We start from the raw sequence: 16,456 nt of genomic DNA, 5'->3' as shown, positions 1-16,456 counted from the left end.
AAAAAGAAAGCAAGACAATAGCGCTGTAGTCCAGAGATTACTGTTCTGTACAAGTGCAGTTTATGCCTTTTCTGGAATATATGCCGTACTGATTTCTTGTCTTCGTTGTATTCATTTTAAAAATGCTAACAGGAGAGAATGAAGATAATGATATTTACAGAAAGTGTTATTTGGATTAGAAGGCTGTATCCAAAGATATTAAGCTTTCTATATGGACTTACTGCTGTATGCTTCTAGTGATACAGCATGGAAGGACTTGTACACACTGCAAACCAAGCATGGGTCTCAGACCAGCCTTGTGCACGCATGGACGTGGCTGGACACAAGCTTCTGCAGGAACTGTGGATCTCACACTCCTTGCTCACAGCCTTGCTTGTGGAGTTTACTTTAGCATAGGACTGCGTCCTTCTTTCTGTGATCTGGTCAGGAACCAACAGGATTGAGTGCTATGTAGCTTGCTCGGCATGCAGATGGTTTGAATTCATTTATTTCCAAGAAAAACTAGATGTTTTGAGCCTGAGTTACAGATGGTAGCGTGGTAAAAGAAAGTACAAATCTCTGTGCTGGGCATAAATGCTTCTTTATTCCACCTTGCAATGCAAGTAAAGGGACAGGGCAACACATGATCGCACATTCAATTTTAAGTTGGTGTCATGCCCTCTGTGGAAAACTTGCCAAATGAGTGTGTTACAAGAATCTTCGAATGCTATATCTAAGCCACCAGCAGCATACTTGGAGCGTATATAGTAATGAATTAAACAGATACTGTTTGAAGAGTTTACCAAGAGACAGGAAGCCATTGGATACAGTAGGAGTAAGAGATGGCATTTGTGAAGGTGTCATTTATAGAGGTTTCCCAATAAAAATGACACAGTTTCCTACTCTTGATTAAAGTATATCATTAAAAAAATAGCAAGGTTATGGGCTGTTATCTTGCTCTTCTTACTGACCTAGTCACACAGCTAATAGAAGTAGGTTTGGCTTAATATACGCTTTAGTGTGGGGTTTCTGCAGTGGACTATGGACCCTGAAGTATGTGCAATTCTCTCTCTTGTTCAACAGTGTACTTCAATATGTGCCCCATTTTAGGTATATGAAAGCTATGCAGAAATTAGTGCAACTGCGTATGTGCTTTGAGTACAAGTGCACATGCTTAAGTAACCTGTCAAATTAGAGCATCTAGAAATGTCCTATTTATAGTTTTTCCCCCAAGGCCAATTGCAGTAAAAACTCAGTCCAGATGTCATAGCTCTGTAATTCATTAGAAATTTCAAATTTTTAACTTCAGGTTTACTCTAAAAAAGTGACTACATAAAAATTGTACTTTTGTCTAAAGTATTTCCTTCTCTGTATTCACATGATTGTAATTCTGTTTGCATAACTTGTAGTTGTTTATCTCTGTAAGCAATTTACAGTCACTGTATCATGGTGATTAGGATTCTGTGGTGTCTTCTGCATCGTTTGCTGAATATTCTAAATACATTTTGAATTCAGGATTTATTTTTTTTTAATTGTTTTTGAAGTGTGAGCCAAATAGAGCCCAGCTGGACTTTGAAAATCCATGTTTTGCTTGTAGGCTATCAGTTCATAAAGGCAACTTTTTGAATGCAAACTGGGCCTGTTTGATCTAAAAAGACAATAAAAATGGATCCTCACGTTGGCATTGTTAGAACCACACTATAACATGCAGGCCAACTGCAAAAGGTGAAGAAGTTGAAAAGAGTGAAATTCTGATTAAAGGATGTGGGGAGATTTTCTTTGTCACTGAAAGCCTGACATGAAGTTCACACAAGGACACAGCTCAAGCTATTACTGTCTTTGAGTCAAGGTATTATCTGGACCTGAGAAGGAAATGCAAAGAATTGATTGGTATATTTTTTTGCATCAAAGTGAATTGCCGTTTTACCCAAAATGTGTCAGCAGGAGGAGAATGGTTAAGCAATGGAGATGCTATAAACTAGTTCTTTCTCCTGGGTCATTCTTCTGATATAACAGTGATTATTTTTACATTTAGAATTTATAAAGGCAGCCTCACTAGATAAAGTGATGTATTTATATGGACATGTTAAAATGAATCATTACTAGTATTTTTTTTTTGTTAGTCTGAAGTTTTTCTCATGTGGCCTCATGAACTTTGCACAAGGACCAAAATCCAAGGCAGTCATTTTGAGTAGAGATGAGGAGTGTGATCAATTTGGTGTGACTTGCAAGAGAAGTTATAGAATTTAACATTCACAGATTTGGTCAGGGAAGATTAATAGGATCTTGTAGTCCTTAGATACTTTTGAGTTTCTTGTCCACAAAATTTTGATAGGTAAGGTATGTACAAAATCTGACATTTACACAAGAAAAATAAGGCTATGTTGTCTGTTACAGAGAAAACAGTCTTCTGAATATATGTTGTTGGTTTTGTCTTTTAGATAATTCTTGTAAGTTCTTCCCATAATGACCGTGACCAAAGCCTTTTCATAAGCACAGATGAAGGAGCCACTTTCCAGAAACAATCCATTACTTTCTTTGTGGAAACCCTCCTTTTTCACCCGAAAGAAGAAGATAAAGTACTTGCTTATACCAAGGAAGGCAAGGTAAAGCTTGACAATACTGCATTTGTTTGAAATTTAGGAGTTACTTTGTTAAGGAGATGTAAAACAGTTATGATATGCTGATTAGTGTTAGGTTTTATGAAATGTCAGTTGTCCAGAAGGGAACCACATTTGGTTTTTGAGAGACTTATTTAAATATTTATTATATTCATGTCCAAATCTTTGTTTTTACATTAATTTAAATCCTGGCATTTTCAGTTGATATGGATATTGGTAATATTGCCCCTCCCTATAAAGTGACCATAAGCAATTGCTCTGTAATTTATAGTGTAGTAGAAAGTTAATGAAGCTGAAATAGTGCCTCCAAAGGCCATTCATAGGATGTAAAATAAAGTAATAAAAAATAAACTGCACAGTTGTACAGCAGAAGAGGATTTTGGGAATCACTGAATCTGTAGAAATGTAGAATAATTCTCTCTCATTATGTATTTATACTACTTTCAGATTCAGGAGTTGTATCATGTGGTTTGTAAATTTTGACCATCTTTCAGATGTCTTCTGGTTAATTTATAAAGTCATTTTTCTGGATGGGTTAGGCTAAGCACTGATGAGTGAGCACACAGTCTGTAAGTGTGTAGTTCATCTCTTTTTCATGATACCAAAATTGCAGCTGTAAAGTCACTGTGATTCTGGTCCTAGAAGTGGTCTTGACTCACCTCCATAGTTACTCCTGTTATAAGCTGAAATTAGATAAACTCTAGCCCTTTTTAGTCCTTGTCAGACTTCACAGAAGGTTTATATTTAGGTGGTGAGAGTAGTTAGAGCAAGTTTTTCATGCTGCAACCAAATACTGCACTGATTTCAGTGATGTTATATCAAGTCATCATCCTTTGGGATATTTTCTGGGATATATAAATTAATAGCTGATCCCAAAACAATTCATGTTTACAGGCATTTGCAAATAGGGATAGAACTAGAACAAAAAAATAGAGCAAACCAAACTCAGTCACAAATTACGTGAAATATTTTACTTAGCAGCTTCAATGTGAAATCCTAACACAATTACAAATGTGTTGAATGCATGTGATGTAAACAAAATACTTCAGGGAAGCTGGAAGTTTTGAAAAGCCTATCTTATGAAAAGCTCTTTTTTCACTTTGACTTTTGTTTCTGATGACACATATAATTCCTGAATTTTGTATAGGTAGAAGATCAAATGTCTTGAAAAAACTAAATGGCAGAAACTTTAAGTGTAAGAGTGCAAAGAAGTGCATTGAAAATGTTGACCAGCCACAAGTGGGTAGAAATATTTGCTAGGAAAGAGAAGGGAGTGGGAGCAGGAGCACCAAGTGAAGCATTTTCTTTGTGTTTTGACAAATTATGCATGATAGGGAGGTTTTCAGGCAATTCATACTTGGATCATCTTCCAAACTGAGTGATGCTATTATTTGCCACATTTAAAATGTGACTGGACAAAAAACCTGCAGAATATTCAGTAAAAAATAGCTTTGCATTAGTAGCAGGAAGGGTTTAGGCAATCTGATAGACTTTTCTCAGACTTTCAATATGACACCATAAAGACTTACTGGACAAGTCCTACATCTTTACATAAGATGTGTAGGAATGAAGGATGCCTTTGACTTTAACTGGGTCAGTAACCTGCTTAAATTTTGTATAAGTTCTGATATAGTTGGCCGAGCGGGGTGAGGAAGGTGAAGTGATGTTGGCAAAGGAGGAGCTAAAAATGCAAATTGCAACTTGACATAAAAAGAGGTCACTGTACTAAAATCAATGGTTTCGAGTGTTGATCTGAATTTGGCCTACGGGGATGGTATACTCTAGGTTTTTGAGTTAAGTAACTTTACCTTCACTGAAAGAAAGTAGTATCAGGATGTAACAATCTAAAACGCGGGAGAAGCCGTTACCTCCTGTAACTCAAATGATTTCTTAAAAAGGCACTTTTGAGAATACAAAGAATACAGGATCACATCCTTCATAAATAGCAATCAGGCTTCTCTGTCTACTGGAGCATCACGGCCTTTCTCACAACTTCTGATTTGATTTAAGGCTTATTTTATATCGCAAAATATGCGTTGTTCTTTCATTCAGAACCCTAGATTTTGTTTAAATAAAGCTCTAGCCTCTAGCTGACACTATAAATGAATGCAAAACCAGTCAATGTGGTTGGATTAATCCATTTACTGCCGCAAATCTATATTTTCTTTTTCTGGCTACCTCAGTTAAAATGAATAACAATCAGCTACTCACTGAGTCTATGTAAGTGCTTCTAGATTTTTTAAAAAATTAACAGGGATGCAGTAGATTTTCATTGTTCATTTAGAAGCTGGAAGGATGAAAAAATAGCAAAAGTGAGAAAAGCATTTTCATTTTTTTAAAAAAGTCATTCCTCACATTTATTACATGGGTGGCAATAAACAGAATTGTAACTTCTATTAGATGTGTTTGCTGAAGTCAGAGATTTTAGCTGTCCACTAATATAACTGTTTTCACCTCATATCTAGTCTCATTTAGTAGTTTTATCATATGCACCTGTTAACAACCAAAACACATATGGGTCATTTTTTTGATTAAAGAGTGTTGAATGTATGCATAAGTTAGTTACATGTTGTTTTTTATTTATTTCAAATAGAGCATCAGTTAAAAATTCCTCTCAGTTTGAATGTGCCTTGTCGGTCCTGCTTCACTCTCCCTTACAGTAAAATTGCAAGGGCTTCCCCCTACACTAAACCAAACTGGTCATTCATAAGCTCCCAGGCTTCAGTCTTAAATATGTGTGAAGGGAGGTAGTTTGGGTTTGGTGGTGGGGGTTTGGGTTTGGTTTGGTCTTTTTTGGCCCCTACTGCACTGGCATCACTGTTCTAATGGTTGGAATCTTCTGTCATTTTCTTCTGAAATTCATCCATGAAAAAATTTATATCCCTTTGTTCATGTGCCAGTGTTGTCCCTCATCCTAAATAGCTCTTTTCCCTCTTGCCAGGAACCTCTGAATTCTTGGCTTTCTTTGCAGCTTGGACACCAGGGTTAGGGCAGTGCCTTAAAAGATCATCTCTTCCAGATTTATAGCAGTCTGCTGAGGCAGGTAACTAGCTGAGCAGGGCCCACCTTTTTAGAAAGATGGTTAAACCAATGGTTATCTTTTCTGTAATGCCTATGGTGACAAATGTTTGAAGAATCGGCTTAGGTTCTCCATCCTGCACAATCTAGCCTGATTAAAGCCACATCCCTCCTTCCCAGGAGGTTGCTCCAAGCTATATGCTATAAAATACATGGCAGCAAACCCTAACCCACATAATAAAACTAAGATAGAAAGTTAGCTGGCAAATCAGGAACCTGGCTCTCCAGCCCCATCATTAAAGTATTTAGATCTGAGGTTGAACACTTTTTGATGCCTGATCATTCCTGTCTGTTGACTGGGTGAATGCTAAAGTAAGCAATCTGAGTCCTGATTGTGGTTTCTTACCCGAACTGTGGTCTACCTGCTTTAATTGAGCATGCAGTGGAACAAAGCCCAGCCATTGTGAAGCGCAGAGTAACTGGGAAATACCATTTTATCTCTACTTCAAATGTTAATAATTTACCTATAGAGCTTATGCTGAGATAAGCTACCCCAGTGTTTTCATATTAATATTGCTGTTTTTTCATAATAAAACATAATACATAATCGTGTTTGGGTTTTTTTTTTTTCATTTGTCATTGAACCTGTCATTTTAAAACAAAAACATTTCTTACTAGTCCTCATAAGACACCTTCCTCCAGAACAATCAGATGCTGAACTGGTGACTTATTCCCACATCAGAAGAACAGTTTTACATGCCTTTTTTTCCCTAATAGAGATATTAAGAGAAAACCGATCATATGTAAATTGGATCAAATAAGAAGAGCATACAGATAGTAGAGGGCTTTAAAGCTGTCTTGTTAGAAGTCCAGTAGATATTTCCTATTTTGACTAGAGGAAACACATTATGAAGGCAAATGCTGAAGCAGGGAGATTTTTGAATAGCTGTTTTATATCCCGCTTTATTCTGGGGAAAACAGCTTTCACCTGCGCTCTCAATATTCATCCATCTCATTAGCATTTGCTTTTATACCAGGAGTGAACTGTTCAGAGGGAAGGTGGAGCCGGAGTCCTCCTCCTCCAGGCCATCTTCTGCTTCTCTGCTGAGTGACCATTTCTCATAGGTCTCAAATTGGTATCCATGAAGCAAGCCCTTAAGTGTATCTCTCCTCATCAAATCTCTTAAGTATTTCTCTAATATCTTTTGGTCCTATTTTAGCAGAGTTTTAAAACCATTGACTTCCTAGCTTAAGTATTTTTGGTGGAATTAAGGCTTGAAGCATAAAGGGAACACTTGTGCTTGTTTGGTCCTTCTTCCCATTCACTGACAAGAAAAGTGTCCTTTTACCGTCCCTCTCGTGTAACCATGCTGAGGTAAAAAAGAATCTGACCCCAAATGAACTGTGAATTCTTTTCATGGTAAACAAGAAGACATTGTCGCTGAGCTTTGTTCATTATGGATTATATTTTAAAAGATTTTCTCTATGAAAGGTTATTACTCTGAAAAACATTGTAGCAGGTTCCTGGTAATGACTTCTTTTTTTTTTTTATTGGTTTGCATCTGTCATTTTAATAGTGACATAGGACCTGTCTTCAAAGATGTACATCACTAACAGTTTCCTATCATCTAATTCTAATTTTATTTTTGTTTTTCTTTGGTAGGTTTATGTATCTGTTGACTTGGGGAAAAAATGGATCCTTCTGCAGGAACGAGTTTCAAAAGATCATATTTTTTGGTAAGAAGTCTGTTGTCTTCTAAATAAAAAATGAACAGCAAAAGTATTTCATTCTAATCAAGAAAGATGTTTCCAGATGTATTGATGGGAACAGTATGATCCTTGGCGTCTTTTGCAGATTGAGTATGTCAGTGTTGCTGCATCCACTATTGCAAATTCATACTCGTGCCAGTGATTATACTGAGGGTCAGCACATATAAAGGTCTGAATCTATGGAGCCCGAGATTTAAAGAGAACTGTAATGTCCAATGAAATTGCTCTTCATTTTACTGGTGAAATTGATCTTTAGAAAGGAGGCCAGTCTTTTTGCAGAGAAAAATCTGTAATGTTTTTTTAAGAGAGGTTGAATCAGACCTGTTAACTGGAGTCATATATAAACTTACACTATTAAGGAAACTGGTGAAAAATATTACTTTATCGAGTACACGTATATCAAATGATTTCATTTTCAGCTCAAATATTTTGCAGTCTCTCAAAGTGTTTAAGAAGTGATTTAGCAGGTTGACAAAATGTTTGAAGAATAAGTCAATGTCTGTTTTTTTATACAAATGAAATTAATTTGAAAAGTGTATAACTTCTTTTATACCAAAATTAACCTTTTGATAGTGTTTTTAATTGATTTTGCATTTAAAAATGGTCAATTTGTACACTCAACGTTTATCTGATTTCTACTGAAAAGGCCAGAGAATTCCCCCTTTCACATTTTACTTCAGTGTGTAAGTATGGACTGTGCATAACTGTATCATTACCAATAATTGGTATTTTTCACTACAGGATTAGTCATAACATGGTAGACACTTCTGTTCCCTAAATGACTTTTGATTTTAGTTCTAAAAGGACTCTGATCTGTGTCAGTTACGTAAAGTATAATTATCCATGTGTCTATGGAGCAGTATCTGGCTTTCAGCAACATTTTGTGATTTGCTAGTGGCGTTCCCAGTATTGAAATGGATTTGCCTGACCTTGGTTGCATGCTGCGATCCTTCTTGTTCTTCAGGTAGTTGCTTTTCTCTTGAGTTGAAATAGATACTCATCCTGGCCATTCTCAGGGAACAGCAAAACAAGGAAAACCCCAACCTGCTTAAACTGCTGGTGCAGAGGTTACAAAGCATGCAGAGCTGTTAGGGTACCTGCAGATACATTGGCCACTGGCCCAAAATGTAACTTGGTGAGTCCAAAGGTGTGCTGGTACACGTGCTGCTGCTGAACCTGGCCAGGGGGAGGTTGTGACCCAGGGCAGGGACATATGGATAGGTTAAACCCTGTTTGGAAGAGCTGGGAGCACAAGACCTAACCTGCCCTGCTGCCCTGATGGTGTAATTATCCCTGGCCATATCAAGGAAGCTTTTTCACACTTCCAATTGCCTCTTTTTCAATCTTTAACCTGCTTACTGTCCATACTTTTAGAAAACCAGCCTGCAATTGGTTTGTAGGAACACCCGTCTGATTTACTCCAGTATGTCTCAGCCTTTTCTGCAGAAATACTTGAGTCAGCCTGACACTTTCTGCTTACTTGCTCCTGCAAAATATAGCCTTATTGAAGAACTTATTTCTACACAGCAGCTGGAGTTTCATAAGCAATACACTTTAATTAAGTCTCTTAAATACCATGTGAAAGGGTATAATCATTTAGAAGTAACACATTGGGTCAGAAATGTTATGTCTGCCTTATAACTGATTTTTCCTTAGCAAGATTATACAGGGTGTAAATCAGGAGGGCATGTGTTGCTCTGTCTTTAATCAAAGAAATTTTTCAAATGTATCAGGTCTGAAAACCGTCAAAGTCACTAAAAGGTAAGAAAGAACAGTGGAATCCTCTCTCTTGCAGACTTGTTTAATGATGTTTTTCTTATTTTAGCACACTTAAATTATGAAAAATGTAGCATACCACTGGAATATGTGTCAGTTTTTGCTCTGACTCAAGCAACCTGTCAATTTTTTTTGTATGTAAGAATTAAAGCCAGCAAGTGCGTGTTTAATATTAAGTCTGTATTTTGCTGTGTTTCAGAATCCTTATGTTCCCTTATATCATTCAGACACAATCAGGGAAGTGTCCTGGAGCTTCGATAGGAATAACTCCCATGTAGTACTTCAAAGTCATGGTTGTTCATAAACATCACATTCCTCTCAGATAAGAATAATAAATTATAAGAGTCTGTACGTTTATAACAATTACAAATATTTTCTAGCTTTTTGTTTTCCCCTTTTCTCTATATAGACCATTCTGATTTCTCTCAAGAACTGTAACAGCCAGCAACAGCACGGATTTGGGAGCAGAAGTTTAGTGCCTCATCAGTACCAAATGATCCTTCTCTTAAACTTCCATAGAAATATGTTTTACTTTTAATATCATATAGGACATTGCAATATATTAAGAATCTGGTGTGAGTGGAGGGTTGGACCTGATGGCCTTCCAGCGGGAGTTACTCTGTCGTTATATGAAACTTTCCACTACTTTATGGTCTTCATCACCTGAGTTATCTGAGTGCTAGATAAAAACAAGTATTTGTGTAGTTTTCAACAGATGTAAGAATATGGGCTTTGTCATACTTTGACTATTAGGGCACTAAGTCCAATATTGTTTTCTTGGCAATATATAACATCTGATGTGTTAAAGATAGGTGAAATTAATTCAAACTAATTGTATGTCTCACTATAAATGAGGGCATGTGTCCTGCTGATACTGGCTGGTTGTGCCAGGAATGTTTCACTGGGCAGAGCTTTAGCAGATGTTTCTTCTTTGGTTTCAGTTGAGCTTTGCCACTGAGGTTGATAGTATAGCCTGAGATTTTTATTTCAACCTGGTAACTACAAATATTATCAGTCATAATATTTTCCTATGCTTTGTAAAAACAATTTTTTTCCTGTGCCTCCAGCAGCAGCCAGATCTTCATGCATTTCCTGAAGAAGCATTTTTTTCTTTACTCAATGAAAATCTAAATGCAATTAATTTAATGGGACGTCTTATATATTTATATTAAGGGAAGGTCAGTAGGGACTGAGTATTTTAAACTACTTATGTTCAGATCTTATACTGTAGGTTTATGAGGAATATATTAAAATAATCTGCTAGGCTTTATTTGCTTTTCAAGTGTTCTGGACCATCCGTTAAGTTTCTTTGCAGATTTAATGTATGGAATTTGGTCTTTCATGACAGTGGAACTAATGGAAAGATTATTGGTATCGGTGGAAAGTGTATACTACCAATTCTATTTTAGGAGCACAGAATATCTTCTTCCCATCTGTGATATAGTGTGGCATTGTCTTACCCACTCCCAGCCATTTTCCCAGTTTGTTTCATTTATTCTTTTGGAAAGGAAAGTTAACTAATCCTTCATAGCAGTTTGTCTTCTCTTAGCCTCTTAGGATGCAAAACAGGCTTCCTATAGAGGTGGTCAATGCCCCAAGCCTGTCAGTGTTTAAGAGGCATTTAGACAATGCACATGACAACATGCTTTAACTTTTGGTCACCCCTGAAGTGGTCAGGCAGTTGGACTAGATGGTCGTTGTAGGTTCCTTCCAACTGAAAATATTCTACTCTAAGAACAAAAGAGCAGTAGCTAGATGTAAAGGTGGTTGCAAAACAGATGAATTGCAGAAATTACTTTTTCTTTGATTTTTTTCTCATTCAAGTTGAAATGAAAAAAATCAAAATATAGAAAAAAACCTGTTCAGAAAATATGGAAATACTGAAAATAAATGCACTGACATTGTTCATTGAAAAGCTTCTTTTAATTTTTCAAAGCAAAATCATTTAATAAAATGAAATACTAAGTCACACTGTAATTCAAAACAAAATTTCATTTTATATCAACATTGAGAAAATAAATGTTTCTGTGCAAATACTAGCTAGGAAGATTCAAATCTCCCCTTTTTTAATGTGAAAAGGTTTAATTTTGAGCAAATTCTTGTGCTCTAAAATTAAGAAACTTTGATTACTGTGACCAGTTTTACTGCTGCATATTATCTGCATTACTGGCCATGCAGTATTGCCCCAATGCAATAACTTCTGTTTAAGGGATGTTATAGTAGCCAACCTTTATAAGTATTTTTTCCAGTTCTTGGAGTATTTGTAGGAGGGAATGCAAAGAGATTGCTTTAGAAATAGAATTATATGACCTATCCCAGCCAAACATTAAACACCCACACACCACATGGTATGTAATTGGTTTTATATATCAAGCCCATTTTAAAAAAAGAATGGTGTATTATGTGGCAATCATTGAGAAGAAGAGAGTAGTGCAGTTTGGGATTCCTCCAGCTCTGCTGCTATTCTTCTCAGTCCCCAAGGCTTATGCATCAGTGAAGTTTCTTTTGACTTCTCAAAATAGAGCTTAATAATACATAAGTGAAGAACAGATTGTGAATCAGCTGTCTACACCAACACAAATGTACCCCAGGACAGTAAGTCATGAATCAGTAATTACCAGAGAATCAAGCCCAGCACATTTTCATTATGACTGTGTCTAGAGCCTTAGAAATGCTTTCTCCTCAACTTACTAGGACATGTGAATCCTATGCTATGGGTATCTGTTGCTCTTATTTTTAGCTATAGGTTCTCCATTTTCATGAGAGGTGAGAACATGCAAATAAAAAATGATGAGTTTATTTGGGTAGAGCAGTTGTTCTCAGGGGAATGAAGTTCTGTTCTCATCATGAAATCCCACAGGAGTAATCAATCACAGCCATCTCATTACTGCCAAGTGTAGCGAGTTCCTGGCTATTCAAGTGTCAGGTGAAAGAGGGGAATTCAGAGATATTATGCCCTGAAGGGGAGAGAGAAATGCAAAGAGGATTTTTATTGAGCCTTTAACATCGAATTTTGTGTGGAAGGCTCTTGTGTGGGAAGCCAAGAATCTGCGTGGGCAGTTATTCTTACGTTTGACTTCATCATTTGGGATGGTATTTGTTTCTATTTCTGTCTGTGTGGTGATGTGTATGACTGTATTGGCTGTATGTGGCAAAGTTTGGTAGCAGGGGCATTCAGGACTTCCATGAGAAGAGACCAGGAGCTGCCCGCATGGTGGACAGAGCCAGTTCCAGCTGGCTCCAAGACAGACCCGCTGCTGGCCAAAGATGAGCCCATGAGTGACGGTGGTAGCACCTCTGTGATAACATATTTAAGAAAGGGTAAAAAAGCTGCACAACATGTGATGAACTGACCACAACCCCCATTCCCCATCCCCATGCACCGTTCAGTGGGAGGAGGTAGAAGAGTCAAGGAGTGAACCTGAGTCTGACAAGAAGGGTTTTTTTTAGTTTTGGGTTTTGTTTCTCACTATCCTACTCTGTTATTAATTGGAAATAAATTAAATTAATCTTCCCTGAGTCAAGTCTGTTTTGCCTGTGACAGTAGTTGGTGAGCAATGTCCTTATGTTGACCCACAAGCTTTTCATCTTATTTTCTCCCCCTGTCCTGTTAAGAAGGGAGAGTGATAGAGCAGCTTGCTGGGCACCTAGTGGCCAGCCAAGCTCAACCCACAGCCATGACAAACCACTTCAGCTATGCTATTCGGATAAAGGCAGCAAGAAAATTGTTTTTGTTAAAAAGCTTTTAAACATGGGGAGTAAATAAGTAGCAGCACACATTTGGCTGTGTAAGGCATTGGCTGAATCATTGAAAGTCCATCTTTCAATGCCGATGTGAAGAATGCAAAGCCTGAAATCAGGCATAATCAAATGTATTTTTAGCTTCTATGAATCGAATCATAGTTTTTTCTTCCTGAGTAACCACATTGCCAGGAGTCGATACCATTTTAAGCTACTCAGCGAAAATGTATGCATGCTTTTGACTTGCTTTCTAAGCAAGGCAGTGCCCTTAAAGCAATAAGGTGAATTACTAGAAATTAATCAATATAAACTGGGAACTTGTTACCTTTTGGATAAACTTTGTATTCAGAGATTATGAAAGGGGCAGACTGAGGAGACTGGCACGTTTTCAGATGGCCTTTGATTGGAGGCTCCTGCACATCAGTGAGCAGGTGTGTTTACATTTGGTTTTGGTTTTGAATGTCATATTTGAAGGTGTCTGTTCATTAATACGCACCCAAGTGAACTGCATCAAATATTTAACAATGAAGGGATCCATAGGAGGTAGAGAAGATGCATGTCCGTAGCAGACTCCACTTGATTAGTGTTTGCAGGCAACTGCTTGCCTACAAAATGAGCTCAGACTACTGGAAACAAAGAATCATTTCCTGTTTGAAGTAAAATATAAAATCGTAATTATCACGTAAGGGACTGATGCTTATGTTTCACATTTTGAGATGTGTAGTGTTACATGTCAGTGGTAAATTTATTCACATATACAACATAAATATCAGATTCCAGGTGAGCATTGGTGTTTTTCTGATATTGTATGCTAGCACAGTAAGAAGATACTGGTGCAGTTTGTGAAGAGAGGTAGCTGAATAAAAGCAAAATTATTATTAAAATAATGCCTGATTTTTAAAGGTCTGATAATTAGAATTCTTAACAGAGAATTCTAACTTCTTAGAATTTCAGCATTGTTATTTAAAAGTATAAAATACCTAATGGGTGTATCATGGAGTATATATTATACACAGACTGAGGTAGATGCAGAAGGCTTGTTAGTCCCCTCCTTCGCACCGTATTTATGCTGATGTAATGCTGTTAAAGGCAGTGGAATTATCTGGCAGAGTACTAATGCAGAGATGTGAAGAATGAGGTCATACAACAGCTGATCTTCCAGGAGAACGTCCCTGAAAGTCTGAAAGACCATATGCATAAGAAAGGGCTCTAGTGTCCCTCGGGAGACCAAATTCAGGCCTGCATTGTGTGTATATGGAAACAAAGGTGCCCTGATTTCCCTCTACTTCTTGTTGCATTTTATTAGGTGCAGCTTTACGACGTAAACAAGGTTAGACATGCGCAAAGGCTGCACCAGCGCTGAGGCAATTTCCTCTCAGTGCACCACCAAAAGGGGCTATCTTGCTACTTTTCTTCCACAGGTTTGGTGCTCAACTGCCGGTGTGATCCGGTGATTTAAGAAACAGAAAACTAATCCCTCCAAAAAGTCCCCAAATGCCATTCTGCTGGATTACTTTCCCCAAGAGGCGGTCAGACAAGCACAAGGGAGATGATGGGAACTTGTGTTTACAGGAAAGGGAAGAAGCATATTGAGGCTGCCTGTGTTTACGCCACCCTACAATCAAGTTGGGCTGTTTTAATTCCGAAGTTTTGTAACCACACTGTTAGGTGATCTGAAGTGCTAGGGTGTTGCACTTGCTTTATCCATGGTATACTTGGTCAAGAGATATTTCTTTTCCTAGAGGAAGATTTGTCTGATCTAAAAGTTAAAGTTAGTCTGAATGTTCAGTGGAAATATTCATGATTGAATGTAAAACACTAGAACAACCCAAACCAGAAAACCCTAAATTCAGTGGTGAGTCCTCCTTTACCCAAGCAAAACCAATAAACAAAGAAATGGTCCCAAATTGCTGAGATATGAACATTTTAATTGCAAACTACTGTGAGAAGAAAAGTGGGGGAATTCTAACCAAACCAAACCAAAAACCCTGCTGAAATTGAGAAAAATAGATAGTTCCTGAGAAAATGCTTGTTCGGGGGGGAGAGGGGGAGGGGGAGGGGAATTGATGCTGAAATGTCAACTAAAAAGGAAGAAGCTGCTCTATTATCAGGCTCCATTGTGTCTGTGCATTATGAGATGGCAGAGGTCCTATTCTAAAGCCAGCTGAGGAACAGTAAACTGTTTTAAAAAAAAAAAAAAGTATGTGTGGACACAATCCTCACACTGATACAATGCATTTACATTGTGGTAGTATTAAGTATGTAAATGACAATGTAAAAAAAAAACTCTGACATTTTTACATTTACCCTTCATGTGAAAAAAAAAATAATTGAGCCTTCCTTTTAAGTGAATAATTTACTGTATGCGTTCCTGTATGTACATTTTTTGTCCATCACTTTAAGAACGCTATATTGCATGGGCAGAGGGACCTAGACTGTGTTTAGCCTGCACTGTATGATACTTTCTTTTGGTACATGATTTAAGCACAAGTGAAATAACAGTATTGCTTTTTAAAGTACTGTTGGCATAGGAGTCCACTGAAATGAGTAGATTAGTTTATTCTTCAGGGATATAGCTTCAAGTTCTCTGCATTAGTTATACTCCATTCTGAAGATTTTCTTAGCAGCCATAATAGATGGGGTCTTTTTTTCAATAAAAAAAGAAAGGACTATTTCTAAGTGTTTGTAAGGCTGGATAAAGAGACTTCAGAGTTGGGAAACCCTCCTCTATAGCTGACATTCAAAAGTAGACTTTGAGGGTGTAACATCTGCAGTGAGTAAACAGAGTCTCTGCTGTTATAGTTCATCTGTACAATTACAGTAATGAAAAACGTAAAACATATTTTTGAAATATTCTGCTTACCTAATTCGTGCCTTTCAGTATGGATAAACTCTGCATTTAAAGGGTGCATCTCACCTGTTAGACTTGTCTAAAGCTGGGAATCTACAGGTAGATAGCTTAATAATAATTTCTTTTGGCAGCCTTGTGGCTTCCATCTTTGTAGGGTTACCTTTAAATTAGACAATTCCCAGTGCTGGGACTTGGCAAGTTCAATGGGATGTCTGAGGCAGTGAAAGAGAGGCAAGACTGGGGACACAGAATGGGGTGGCTTAATTTGGTAGAGCAATGAGGAGAAATGCTTGTCAAATTGCAGCATGGAGCTGTCATCCTAAACCTTCTTCAGAGTCAGTGGACACCGTGGGAGGTGATCCAGCTGGTTTAGGAAGAGAGGACTTACCCTTTGGAAGTAACTGTTCTCCTGTATAATGAAGGATGGTTTTAAAAGGGGGAGCAGGGGAAATGTCTGAACTTCAAGGGGAAAGAGGTATTACTTTTTCCTGGCTGGGTTAAAAAATCCCTTCCTTATGATTTATTCACATCTAGTCGAAAGGAGAAAAGTAGTCTGGGTTGGAAACTTTTATTTTCTGTGTCCTTGCAGTGTTCATTAAAACAGATCAATTACAACCTCTTGCACTAAAAGATTACATTGGAAATGAGATTAGAGGCTACTTACGCCAGCTGCTACTGTTAGGAGAAACATGGTAGACAT

At 37.5% G+C, this 16,456-nt stretch overlaps 1 protein-coding gene across 7 annotated transcripts in view; it reads left to right on the top strand.

Moving 5' to 3' along the window:
* The window catches only part of SORCS2 (sortilin related VPS10 domain containing receptor 2), a 579,951-nt gene that overhangs the window by 460,225 nt on the left and 103,270 nt on the right, over nt 1-16,456 (top strand). For all 7 annotated transcript variants that reach the window (XM_087736562.1, XM_087736564.1, XM_087736567.1 and 4 more), the window contains exons 4-5: nt 2,421-2,585; nt 7,282-7,355. In XM_087736562.1, coding sequence (XP_087592688.1) covers nt 2,421-2,585; nt 7,282-7,355 — 239 coding nt within the window. The remainder of the gene's footprint in view (nt 1-2,420; nt 2,586-7,281; nt 7,356-16,456) is intronic.

Source organism: Nipponia nippon, unplaced genomic scaffold, assembly GCF_047370975.1.
Source record: "Nipponia nippon isolate SJK-2023a ecotype South Korea unplaced genomic scaffold, ASM4737097v1 scaffold_6, whole genome shotgun sequence".
NCBI lineage: Eukaryota > Metazoa > Chordata > Aves > Pelecaniformes > Threskiornithidae > Nipponia > Nipponia nippon.
Note: the sequence above shows the minus strand (reverse complement) of the source record. Positions and strands in the feature narration are given on the sequence as shown.